Below are 14,188 nucleotides of genomic sequence, written 5' to 3'. Positions count from 1 at the left end.
CACTCTGTTCCAACTAAAGAACAGCTGCATACAATAACATTAAGTAGCCCTCTGTTCTGTTTAGGTAAGCCACTTTACACCTAGAAGTGGGGTGACATGATTAAATAATTTCATGTTCCAAACTCTCTCAGGTGTGCTGAGGCTATATTCTTCTACAGCCTGCTGGCACAGATTAGCTTATTTCCCAGACAAAGGTGTATGAATAACTTCCAAGCAAATATTGAGTAGAGGCTAAATTACATGTTATTGGCATGGATTTGTGAAACTGTGGAACCTTGAAACAGTTGTTCGTGTGACAACACTAGTTGCAGAAAAAAGATGCAAGCAAAAAGGTGTTTGGCAGCCTCTCTAAGTAATGTCAGAACAGATGGAACAAATGTAGGCTTTTTATTGGGTATTTTGCATGAGGTAAAAGCGGACTGCCGTGGGTGCTTAGGATCATTATTATTATCATTATCGTCATAATTACAGTTTTTTCCTTCAGAGCGTATCTCGCCTACTTCTCCATTCTGTCTCCTTCTTTTTTTCCCCTCTATATATTCTCACTAGACATCTACCAAACCTTTTCCACTTCCTTCACATCTCATTTGTCTCTTCTATTCATCCTCCCTGTCATTTATCTTCTTCTGTGTCTGTGGCATGGCGACCATTGCTTCTTTATCAGTGAGCTGCAGCAGGAAGCATGTCACTCTCCCTCTGTCCTTTTCTCTCATAATTATTCCTTTTCTTTTCCCCTCAAATTTCACTGGTTTCATATTTCTTTCCTGCTTTTTATGTTGCGGAGGGTTTTTTTTGTAGGGGTTTTTCTTTTGTTTGTTTTTGGCTTGTGCGCAAGGTTACCTAATATTAATACAGATGCATATTTTTTTTCTTTCAGTTCATCCTTTCAGTCAGTTTTACTCGTAGTTGTTTTTACTATACTTATTATTTTGGCAAACCATGTTTACTTTTTTGGTTATTGCACTTGCACTTCTTACTCTATCATTTTCTTGCCTTCATCTTTTCCCCACTTATCCAGAGCCCCCAATTACTTTGCCGTTTCATCTTCTTCACAGTACAAATTCCAAAATTGAAACCTTGCCTCAAATGACCTGAACCAATCATATTTCACATAGTTGACTCCCATCAAGCAACTGAACAAATGACATAAATGAGAAATGCTTCCAGTTTACAAAATCACCTTCATTATGCAGTATTTGTGTCCTGATGGGATTGTTTTTGTCTTCCCTTCTGTTTATTAACAGAATGGCTGAAATTGCCATGCTAAGGTTTATACACCAGATTTGGACTACCTGCCAAGAGAAAAATAATGAATAGAGAAATAATGTTGCTTATGAAAAATGCATTTAATCCTCAATGTTTGGGGAAGCACATTAATGTAATCACTTTACATTTGTTTAACGTATTACTGCTCCTAAATTCAGCACTCAAAATGCAAATGTTAATCAAATATTTGTCACTTGCAGTGCATGAGTTAAATGATCTCTATATTGAAAGTCATGCATGTTTTGTTTGTTTTGTTTCTTGCTTTTTATGCAAGATGGTGTAAAAATCACCTAACTTTGATTAACACAGAAAGCTGTATAGAAATGGCAAAGTATCTACAAATCAGGAAGTGCAAAGATCTCCACGTGTCATTAGGAAACTGCTTTGTGCTGATGTGTGTGAAAATGTTAGTTTTAAAGGTAGATTATCATTATCTACCATTATCAATCTAAGTGTGTGACAGCGCCCCTCTCGGAGTAGTGCAAAAGTCTAAAACATGTCCAAAGGGAGTAGTGTAATGGATTACTCACTTTGAACCAAATAAATAATATATTATTTTTGCTTTTAAGTGTTATGCATAATACATTATAACCCAAACACTGATAATGCATGACAGAAAATTTACATGCAGAAAAAATAAGAGAATAAGTTTAATTTTTTTTTAATGTATATGATGGTATTTGTTTAAGACGGCGATGCCATTAAAACCTGAGTTGACAATAGCTTCTTTTAAACAGCATGATGCTTTGAGTCAAATTTGACCACTTGAGAGCAGCTTACGTGTCTAGTTAGAGATTCTAAAGGCGACGAGCTGGCGAGGCTGCAGATGATGTGTCGTAAATTAGCTGATGAAATTAACATTTGCCCGCAGTGTAATCCACTAAGCCCGGTGCTGTCAGCATCTCCTTACACAATACAATTCTTAGTTTACACTTCAATACATCATGCAGGCCCACAGTTTATTACATCACACAGAAGTTGGTGTATGTGCTCACACACTCGCGCTCCTGCGGAGTATTTGTGTGTTTGCAGTTAGACATGAGGCACCACGGGATGTGAGATAAAAGCTGGAAAAGTACAGGTTATTGCATCATTAGCTCCAGTTAGCATTTGTCTGCTTGACTTAGTTTCCTTTCATATTCTCTGCTACAGTACAAATGTGTTTTTCGACTGAATAGAGTAGTCTGTTGTAGTAAACTGTAAGAGGAGTGGAAATAGGAGAGCAGGTCTGAGAGATCAGAAAGTTGAAGATTTAAAAAAAAAAAAAAAAAAAAGTTTACTATTATGAAGTCTGTGAAATTGTCATCTCTGTGCAATATGTCCTTGTTAATCCCAGTCCCGAAACCAGTATTGGCAATCATTGTACTAATACCGTTTGTCTTTGTGTGAGCCTGTCATTCAGAGAGCTTTAAGGGTCTTGGTCCCTGGTACACATGATGTTGTGTGAATGAAGTGTGTTTAAAGTCCCTCATAGGCCAATTTTAAATAACACTGATGTTTTTATAGAAATAACTGAGAACTGTTTGCTTTGGAAGAGGACAACAGTAGTCTCGGGATTACTTTAGAGATGAGGGCTTTTACAGCCCCTGTCATTTCAGCTGTCTCTCTTCAACTCTCTCATGTTTCCCACTCATCTCTTTTCTCTGTCCTGAACAATGAGGTAGAGCTATGATTGCCCACTCTTGCATCCCACGTCATCTTGTTTTTATCACTCACTGCCTTTATGGGGTTCTCTGAACCACATTACTTAGCCAGTTCCTGGTACTTAATTCCCATGCATGACGATTCTTTCCCTCTTTTGTCACATTTGTCTCCTCGTTCCCTTATCACATTTCATTCCTTTGTACCCATCACATCTACACCTTTTGTTGCCTCGTGCCACCGTTATTTTTTTTTTTCTTCTTCTCTTGTCTTCTCATCTCTGCGCTTGTTTTTCCCCCTGTGATGACAATGGATTGTGCATACTGTTTATACTGATAGTGGCAACATTGTAAAGTGCTTTTGATCAGTGTTGCTATGTGCACAGTCTCAACACAGCATGTCCTAAATACAGTCCATTGCTCTATCTCAGAACTTTATTTTTTGGGGTACAGAAACATTTACTTTATTAGGTACACCTCACTATTACCAGGTTGGCCCCCCATTTTCCTTAAGAACGGCTTTGTTTCGTTTGTGGGACGTATTCAACAAGGTGCTATTCCTGCGCATCCACAATTTGATTTACTGTTTCACCAAAGCCCAAATGTGCTTTATTGGATGGGAGGCATGGTGATTGTGATGAACTCATTGTGAAACCAGCTTAAGAGGATGTGTTATCCTGCTTGAAGCAACCATCAGAAGATGGATACACTGCGGTCATAAAGAGATGATGATCGCAGCATAATAGAGGTTAGTTGTGGCATTTTAACAGTGTTCACTTGGTTGAAAGGGGTCCGAAGTGTTCCAGGAAAATACCCCACCCCCCACCTCGCTATTCCACCACCAGCAACAGCCTGAACTGCTGATACCAGGCAGGAAGGACCCATGAGTTCATGTTGTTTACGCCAAATTTCTGTTACAACAGAAAGTGAGTATTTTTCTGCTCACATCACTTATGTTACTTCCTCTTTGTGCTGGAAGTGGGAAAGGGGTTTCTCTGTATCTCTCTTTTTCCATTCATCAGAGACATCGTCTGTTCTCCAATTTTGGTGAGCCTTTGCAAATTTTATACTCAGTTTCCTGTTCTTCTCTGACAGGAATAGGAGTGTCACCTTGTGTAGTCTCCTGTTGCTGTAGCTGATCTGCTTCAAGGGTCAGTGTGTTGTAGGTTCAGAGTGTGTTCTTCTGCACACCTTGGTCATATCGAGTGGTTATTATAAATCTAGTAGATCAGCAATTTCCAAATAACTCAGACCAGCTCGTTTGGCACCAACAACCATACAAAGACACTTAAGTTAACTTTCTTACACATCCTGATGCTTGGTTTGAACTTCAACCATACAATCAAGACCATATCTACATAAATCCATAAGGTTGCTGCCATGTGATTGGGTGATTATATACTTGGGTTCATGAGCAGTTGAACCAGGTTAACTAATGAAGTACCTTGGCAAGTGTACATTCTGTTTATTTTCTTAATTCTATTCACTTATCAATTTCTCTTTAATCTTTATTAATAATAACAATTTAATAATAATTATAATATTAATGAATAATTTACACTACTTCAGCAAACTTTCATCCACACCCTATCATATGCAAAGACTTGAATTGTTTTTCTGGCATTTTTCTAAAAAGCTCAATTGTGCAGTCCTGATAAGGGGCTACATTGCTGCTGAAATATTGTAATCTCTACATACAGACTTAATTGCTTCTATTCCTGTTTAACCCAAACTAATCTGATATTTACTGAGACATGAAGAATTGCATTAATAATGTTTTCCCTAGTTTGATCATAGTAGATGCTTAAGAGGACCATAGTGATTAAAAATGTATTCAAGTGCCATGATATGTGGCTTCAGACGCACACCCCCATACACACAAAAAGACTTTAAAGATGTTGTGGTATACAGAGAGAAGGTAATCATGCAGCTTAGATGAAAGCTTTTCCATTAAGCCACTCTGCAACATCCACTCTTTACTAGTTTGATAGCATTGTAATGACGAAGACCAAATTAGTATGACAAGTATTGTTTCCAGTGATTGGCTAGAGACTAAGATTTGCCACTGCAATATTGTGCTTCTCTAAGGACCCTGAGTTGTTTTTCAGTTGTGGGCTGATGTGATTAAGAGTGAACACGCTCGCCAAAATGTCAAGTTTGTGCTAGGTGATAAAGGAGATCACAAGGAGAGTTTTTTTGAAATTCAAGATACTCACCTGCTTTGAAGCAACAATGATAATTAATCTGTGGGGAAATCATAGCAAAAAAAGAGCCAGAACACGTGGAAATGTTACAAACGGTGATATAGTAAGGTACCCACACTGATTAAAAACATATAAGGGTGACTAAAATTGTCTTTATACATTTTATTAGACGCACACAAAAAGAAATCTTCAAAACTTGACTGTATGCGTGGAAGTTTTGTTTGTGCAGTGGTGTTAACAGAACTTGTATACCTCTCTAATTTATTTGCAGGCCGAGTCCCGGCTTTCAGGCTTTTGCCATCTGTTGTGTTTGCCTCTGCTTCACTTCACAGAAAATAAATGACAGTGTGCAGGTTTGCAGAAATGTGTTAGCTGTAGTCCACCATTCAAGTCTTCTGTGCTTGTTTTTTTTTTAGTTTTTTTTTTACACTGTTTTGCAATTATTATTTTTCCAGCGCTTTCTTCGGTATAAGATGAATGACAGTGACTGTGAAAACTGAATTATTTTTCCTTGTGTACGTTTTCTGTTAGTTGTATATGTCAGAGTCGCCACACATAAAAGGTTTCTGTTGTATTTTCCTCCTTTTTTGTAAAAAATCCACAGTGCATTTTCAGTGAAAGTCCTTTACACACCTACTTACACACATTGCCACACATAGCAGGCATTAATAAAATTAAGAGTAATTAGTGGATTTGCCTTTTTTTTTGTCAGGCAGCTCATTTTATGGATTATGTTGATATTCTTTAAGTGAATCAAGATTACACTCTCTTTTCTAATTAAGATACGCTTTCCTTATTCTCTAGGTGGAGTACCTCTCTGTAGTCATGAATTTTTGTGTGTCATCCTGTTTTGTTCCTGTCACATACTTTGTATATATTGCTCTGTATCTCTCCACTATTTATAGTGTGCAATACCAATAATCCTGCGTCGTAAAAAGGAAATGTGTAGTTGTCCTTCAGAGTGCTAAGTATTCATATAAACCATTAACAATTCTGAAACCAGAGTAAAAGCTTCTATACCGAGACAGTAACCAAAAATAATGGCCTGGTGTAGGGCAGCATCTCTTCCAAAAGTTATTAGATCATGAAAATGAAATTGAGTCTGAGAGGAAAAAATCGAAAATGCAGATCTGAGTTTGTACCAGAACATTAATCCTCCCTGCATCGGTTTATTTAGTTTCAGTTCAAAATTGGATATTTACTTACTGTATCTTGAACAGCCTCTGAAATGAATGTATGGGAACTGTTAAGACCTACATTACAACCATGAGCAGCTGATTTGCTGGTGTTTTTGTTTTCTCCCAAAGTGCTGCCTAGCAGATCCTTTCTCAGGTGGGATAAGTAATTTTTCCACTCTCCATTTTCTTTGTCCTCCTGCAGTTGGCCCTGGAGGATCCGGTGCACAGCGTTTCTCTCCAGCAGTTTGTCTATGAAAAGCTGAAGGCGCAGCAGGCCCTGATGGGGGACCAGGGCTTTGGAGCCCTGATGGAAACTGTGGACACGGAGCTCGTCAGGCAGCTCCAGGAGTTCCTCCAAGGCCTCTAAATCACATCTAAAGTCTTCACTACCTTACAGAAACGTCCTTGCCTAATGCTACCCTCTGACCCCATTTTTGAAAATGTACTGGAAAGGCTAACAGTCTGCCTGACATGTGGACTCCTAATTCAAACCTCCCCAACCTCTGCCCATGCTATGCCTTATCTATATTCAAAACCTAGCCTTGTCAACTGTCCTGAGCTAACACCCCATGCCCCCACCGACCCCCACACCCCTCTCTATTATCTTATTTCTTGTCCTTCCCTTTTTTTATAAAGACTGGGTTAATGTGGGTCAGAGTATCTTCACGTTTTTAAAACACCTACATGACGACATCAACGCACTAGAGCTTCCACTCATTACTTATATTTTGTCCTCACTTTTTTTGGTTTTGCTGTGAAATAGGTAGAAAATTGAAAAAGTTGTATTAATGTTGCGAAGGTTGGGGAGTATGGGGGTGGGGGAAGAATCATCTGCAGTGCCAGAACAGGAGCCTCGGACTATTTTCTATGGAAAAACATACAGATTGTAGCAGAAAGGGGGATAAACCAAACCTGAAGGACCTGAAGCAGTGTTTACAGAATCTATTCTTAAAAGAGAAAAAAATGAAATGTAATTTTGTATGTATGTAAAGTATGGATGATATTCTGCCTGACATTATTTGTAGTTTGTTTTTACGTCATGTTAATTTCTCTACAGCTATTTTTTTTAATAATAATTTTGTCATAACCTGAGGTCAAATTGAAGTAACTACTGAGAGAACTAAAGTGGTTTTTTGGTTTTCTTTGTATGGTGGCTTAGAGTTTTGTTTTTTGGTTTTTGATTGCAGAATGGGGGCTTTTTAAATGGTTGATTTGTAAAAGTGCTGAACTATGTTTATATATACATACCGCTGCTAATTGGTGTGTTGGAGCACTTTAATAACCAAAATGGTCACATCCCTTTCATTGTTTTCACGTCAGTATACTTAAACACAATGGTAGAAGACCTCAGAGTAGTGCGACAGGATTGTGCATACTAGGCTGAAGTTGCATTAGGCGCATTGAGAGCCTTATCTTGATTTGTTGCCACATCTTCATTTTGACTTATTCCAAATGTGACATGCTGTTAGGTTTCGTCATCACTTTAATTTGAAAGAATTTCATTCTGGCCTGTGCGGCTGTTATCAAGTGGCTTTCAGAGCCATTGAAAAGAATCACAATGCATCACTGGTGGAAAAGAAGTTAGCTGTCCTGCAGTCTTTTTATTTTTGTTTCTGAATTGGCCTGTAATTGGCGTGATAGTTTGATATATTTGATTTGAGAGGAGTCATTTGTTTTTGTGTTCTATCTTAAAATGCTTAATAAATAGGAACTAACCTATTTGATAAAGAAAAGTAATAAATTACTGAATATTGGCACTTAAGTATTTAATAGTTGCATTTTTACACACACACAGTAGGAAACATTGTCTAAAACTATGTTGCAATTTTAGACTCATTTACATAAGTTTTTTTTATGGTTTAACAATTTGTTTTCTTTTTTCATCGTGGTGCGTGTTAACCTTCTTGGGAAAGCGATGGCCCTGACATTAGCTCCTTTGACACTGTGATAAGAGTTGAGTAGCAGTCAGAATTACAGCCTTATGCTTTCAGCCTTACCTGCCCGTGAAACACAAGACCTTTTTACTATTATGTTGACTACTTAACTAGTTCAACAGTACAAGATTTCTTCACTTGTTAACTCTTGATGGAAATTATTAAGTTTGTTTTCAAAACGACATAGTAGAGGAAGTTCTGGAGCTATAACTCTTGGTTATGTTTTCATGGGGAAAAATACTTATATTCCAAAGCCTTCAATAAAATGCAGTAATCAGCCAGAATAGTTGTCTTTGTATTCCCAGTGCTTATTTTGTGTAACTGAAAACAGTAGTCCCTATTGAGTTTTTGATGTACTGTTTTTTTTGTTTTTGTTTTTTGCAGTCTGATTCTATTGAGTGCATTTTTCTAGCAGATCAGACATAATTGTCCTGCAGATAATGCAATGGACTTGGAAGTTGTCCTTAATGCTGGAACATCAAGGACTGAGCCACTGGAAAGGAGCACGAGTGAGAGAGCCTCAGGACACTGAAATATGATGGTAAGCATAAGGTTTAGATGTATCCTCTCTTGAGAGTACAGCATGACTGATGTGCAAACTCAAGTCAGTTTGGTAGACGCTCTTTTTTTTCTTTTTCGTTTTTTTAAAGGAAGCTGTCAGTTAGAAAAATGGGGCAATAACTACTGAGAAAGTACAAGGAAATGAACTGGCAATTAGTGGGAAATAGAACTCGATCCTACAGCCATGCTTGTGGCTCTTTGGTTTGAGCAATAGAAAAGATTCAATTCAGTTCAGTTTTATTTATATAGCGCCAAATCACAACAACAGTCCCCTCAAGGCGCTTTATATTGTAAGGTAGACCCTACAATAATACATGCAAAGAAAAACCCAACAATTATATGACCCCCTATGACCAAGCACTTTGGCAACAGTGGGAAGGAAAAACTCCCTTTTAACAGGAAGAAACCTCTGGCAGAAGCAGGCTCAGGGAGGAGCAGCCGCGACCGGTTGGGGTAATGCCAATGCACAGAATAAATATGACTTTATGACAGTTTTATGAGAGAGTTTAAGTGATGACTGAGATTATTACAATTCATTCTGAGGAATAAATTGAATTAATTTTTGTACAAAATGGTTTCACCCTCACCAAAGTTATTAGAAAGTCATCCACGATATGCCTTTTGATTGGTGTGCACACTGTATGGATCTGTGTGAGACAAAACTGTAATACTTAAAAAAAAAAACAAAACGCCAGGTTGAAAATCTCAGGTAACTGGTAAAATTAGCTGACTAAATTCCCACAAGCTTTCAAAAGTGGTGACCCCGACGATGGTTTTAAAGCATTTGATTACACTTTTTGTTTACTTTTCAACATACTATTTTAAACGTACTATTATTATTTCTGTTTGCGCACATTATCAGAATTATTGCAGCAACAGAAAACAAAACATAGAAATTACGAGGGGCAATATTATTAGCCCCCTGAAAAACCTTCTTTTTTTATTGACCTATAGCACAAACCACTGCTGTGGAATGGCTACACTTTAACTTTGAAATGCTTAAAGCTTGTAAAATCAACCAAAAACTGAGGGTTATCTTCCAATTTGACACAGTATAAAACATCAGCGAGTGTTTGAGCTGTCACTTGAAAAAGCATCAATAACAAAACAACAACTTCAGAAAAACTTTGGGGGGGGAGAGAATTGTTGATGCTCACAAAACAGGAGATGGAGCTGGAGTGACAAGTATAATCAGGAATTCAATATTATTCAGCCATAACAATGAGCCTGGCAGGTAGGAAGTCAAAGATTCTGAAAGATTGTAATGAAAAGAGGTGTGAAGTGTGTCTAAAGACCCCAAAACAACTTCCGAGACACTAGTAAATGACTTAGCCTAGTTGGGAATTGAAGTCTCTAAGAAGACAATCACTAGAATCCTGCACACATTGACACGTTCAAGCCAAACTGTTGTATGCAAAGCACAACCTGGAGAACAATTACAGTGCATCTGGAAAATATTCCCAGCACTTCACCTTTTCCACATTTATGTTACAGCCTTATTCCAAAATGGATTAAATTCATTTTTCACCTCAAATTCTACATGCAGTACCCCATAATAACAAAGTGAACAAACTTTGGTTGAAATCTTTGCAAATGCATTTAAAAATAAAGACAAAAATATGTTGACAAACCTTGGCCCCAGTGTGAGGTCCACAGCGCTCTGGAACAAGTTATCATCCAGGATGTCTCTGTACATTGCTTCATTCATCTTTCCCCACAGCTCGATGCTGCCACCACCATTCTTCACTGTAGGGATGGTATTGGCAGGTGATAAGTGGCGTCTGGTTACCTCCAGACATTACGCATGACATTAAGGTCAAAGACTTTCTTTGTTTTTACCCGACATGAGAATTTTGCCTGAATGGTGGATTGCTTGGAAATGGGTGTCCTTCTGGAAGCTTCTCTTCTCTCCACTGAGCAATGCTGGAGCTCTGTCATCGACGGGTTCTTGGTCATCTCCCTGACTATGGCGCTTCTACTCGGATTGCTCAGAGTGGCAAGTGGTCAGCTCCTGGAAGAGTCCTGACGTTTCCAAACTTCTTTTCATTTATATATGAAGGCCACTCTTTGGACCTTAAGAATGCTGCAGAAAAGTTTCTGTACACTTCTCCAGATCTTTGCCTCGATACAATCCTGTCTCAGAGGTCTACACACAATTCCTTGGATGTCATGGCTAGGTTTGTGCCCCGACATGCAATGTTAAATATGGGACCTCATATAGACAGACATTCCTTTCACAATCATGTCTAGCGAACTAAATGCATCACATCTGACTGATCATCAGTAGAAGCAGGACGTCCAAAAAAAACTAGGATGCTTGAAAAAGTAGTGTTAAAAAGTCTTTGCTCTATTTAACAGCACTTTGGAAATACTTGTACCATTAATTCTGTTTTCATCTGTACATGCCAAGAAATTTTAATATTTTTATACGCCCACTTTGTACTCTTCTATCTATATATAGGGTTTAAATTATTTGAGAATTGTTGTACTCTATTTTCAGTTGCATTTAAAACAGCACTACAGCTTTTTGCTTCTTCTTTTTTTTATATATATGCATTTTTTAATGCTAAAAGGCAGCAGTGGCAGGAATTGGCCCATTTGTCTTAATTGGTAGAGAATAAATGTACTTCTGGCTACTGGTCACTTGAGTGGCTTATAGAGTGCAGAAGGGGTTATTAAGGATTCTGCACCCATCTTCACTTCCCACCCTGCCTTTATTCCTTGCCAGCACTATTAATCCAAGGGACTCAGCCATTCGTCTTTCTTCTCCCACTCTCTTTCATCCTATTGCTACCAGTGTAGTTCTCTAGAAACAGATATGAACCACAGGTAGACTTATCCGCAAAGCGTTTTGTTAATTATCCTGTGGTATGCATGACAGGAGACCAGCGAGGATTAGCTCTAATCAATAATTTGCATTCTTCATTGGATTAGCTTCCCACTTCAAAGATTATCATTACACAGCAGCATGTTCACTCTAAAACTTTGGTAATTGCTAATTTTCTCATTTAAGTCTTCTAATTTATGTACATTTATCATTTCATTACCCGGGATCATTTAGATATTCATTTTTTCTGAATGAGGAAAAAGAGGTAAAATATCAAAAAGCAAAATAAATTTAGAAGCCCTGTTTAATCGGTGCAGTGAAGTTTTCTGCTTCACTTTATTTATTTTCACTGTTTTGGTACATTTTTTTTAAAATAAAATTCTCTTCAGAGACAAAAACTACAGTGTAGACTGTTTTAATACTTGCATTGCACATTTGTAGCAATTAATTTACAAAAATAGCTTTTTCAAAGATAGCGAGCGAAGTTTAAATATCTTTAATGTTTTTTTGTTTTTTTTTTACCTTTTTTTCCTTGCTCCAAGTTGGTTCTGGAAATGATATCCAGTCTCATTAATCATAGTAAGTACGAAGCCACAGCCAGCAAACATTTACCTGATCTTAATGACTGAAGGGGCAGGCCTGGCACAGTCCTAAGGCTACAATTTTTACACTTTGATTGTATTAGCTTAAAAAAAAGAAATATAATAACTATTTGATACATTTTTCTCAAACTGCTGAAATGCATTGCAGAATCAGGTTTATTTCTTTACACATACCTGTTTTTGTCTATAACTTGGATATTTGTGACAAGTCTGCTCACACACTCGACATCCCTCAAAGCCATGTTCCACTTTAGAGCCTAAAACTCTAAAGATGCATGCACTGACCACAGGGTACCTATATTCTGATTGCTGATTCCAGCGGAATAACATGCCAGCTCACATTGATCATCTCAAACTGGTATTATGAAAATTCACTCAAATGGCCTCCACAGTCATCAGATCTCAATCCATTAGAGCCCCTTAGAGATGTGGTGGAACAAGAGATTCATCTGTGCGAGGCTGTCATCACTGTGGACCAAAATCTCTGAAGAATAGCACTTTGTTGAATGTGGCCTTGAAAAGTTAATGGTAGTCCTATCTGTCAATATCACACTTTTATAGTTTAGTTTTATTGTTTATAACACCTGTGGGATTTAGTGGACGTTGACTATGTGCAAAATATATTTGCCTAAAGCATACTTTAAATATGTCCTTCCTTTGCCATGCTTCAACAGCTACCTGATTGTGTCATTTTGATTGTGTGCGGGTTATGTAGAAGAAAAGTATCAGTGACAGCATGTGGGTGAGCGCCCATTTGTCTATGCATTGATTCTGATTAGAAGTGGCGGTTCTTGTCTGCCAGTGGAAGCCTGTAATTAAAACCTGAAGTTCTTGGCATGTGCGATCATTATGTGGCCATACTGCATGTCTTTCAAGTAGGTGTATGTGCACTCATCGTATTGATGACTCAGTGTCCTCGTGTGCTCCTGTGTGCGCATCTGTGCGTGTTCGAAATCTCGCTTCTGTTACAGGAATATGAAAAGTTTGCTGATTGAAGTGTCACTTTGGTCCACTGATTAATGAGATTTTTAGGCAAGTGTGACAGTTGTATGGAACCTACCAATCAACCAAGCAACCAGTCAGTGCTCCCTATTCAGAGAGCACTGACATGAGATCGATTACCTCGTGCTACGTAGAAATAGCGCCAGGTGGGGGGAGTGTGTGTAAAGTGGACATGACTCTAATGTCACATTAGTCACAGCAATGATAATGCCATTTAGCATCCTGACCAAATTATTATTTTGGTAAATTAATAATTAATATATTAGCGTCTTTGAAGTGATGGTTGAACTGAAGAATGAATTTAATAATACCGCTTTAGATTTTTAAAGCAAAACAGAATAATTAATGAAGGCCTGCTTCGATGCAATTAAAGGTCCACATATCAAGTCATTTTAATTACCAATTTGGGGATTTTATTTTGCTCATATTAATTTTGTTTATTTTATTGTTTATAAAACTTTATTTCTGGTTTAGTTTTTATCAATTTTGATTTGTTTTTTAACTTTCACTGCTCTGTGAATTTACCCAGTTGAAGTCGACAAGATATAAACAAATCTTTAATAAGCTGTATGGATGATTGCAAACGCCTAGACGCTATAAAGCTAGCAGAAAAGATAGTATTCATTGAGTGAATGTAATCAGCATCATCACCTTAACTATAAGTTGATGTCCTCACCTGTAATGTGACCAGACATTCACCACAATTACTATAGGTTGCTCTGCTCCAGTCCAAAAATGTGCATCATTTAAAAAAAAAAAGAAGCTGCTATAATTTAGCACCATGTTATGTACAGATCCAATATCTAATTTAAAAACTTATAACTTAACTTTTTTTTAAAAATCTCTCTTCTTCCTCTCCTGTCTTCTCTGTCTTGCATCTTTCTTTACCTCTCAGTTTCACACAACAACATGTTTTTTCTCTCACTGGCAAATTCAGCAGTTGTCTGCTAGCAATACATTAGCTAGCAGACACC

At 37.7% G+C, this 14,188-nt stretch overlaps 1 protein-coding gene across 1 annotated transcript in view; it reads left to right on the top strand.

Moving 5' to 3' along the window:
* ipo11 (importin 11) overlaps positions 1-14,046 on the top strand; it is a 124,520-nt gene extending 110,474 nt beyond the window's left edge. Inside the window, exon 30 of the mRNA XM_085181588.1 lies at positions 6,491-14,046. Coding sequence (XP_085037714.1) covers positions 6,491-6,655 — 165 coding nt within the window. The 3' untranslated portion in view covers positions 6,656-14,046. The remainder of the gene's footprint in view (positions 1-6,490) is intronic.
* The last annotated feature ends 142 nt before the right edge of the window (positions 14,047-14,188 follow it).

Source organism: Neolamprologus multifasciatus, chromosome 12, assembly GCF_963576455.1.
Source record: "Neolamprologus multifasciatus chromosome 12, fNeoMul1.2, whole genome shotgun sequence".
In the NCBI taxonomy this organism is placed as follows: Eukaryota; Metazoa; Chordata; class Actinopteri; order Cichliformes; family Cichlidae; genus Neolamprologus; species Neolamprologus multifasciatus.
This window is presented reverse-complemented; position numbering and strand designations above follow the sequence as displayed.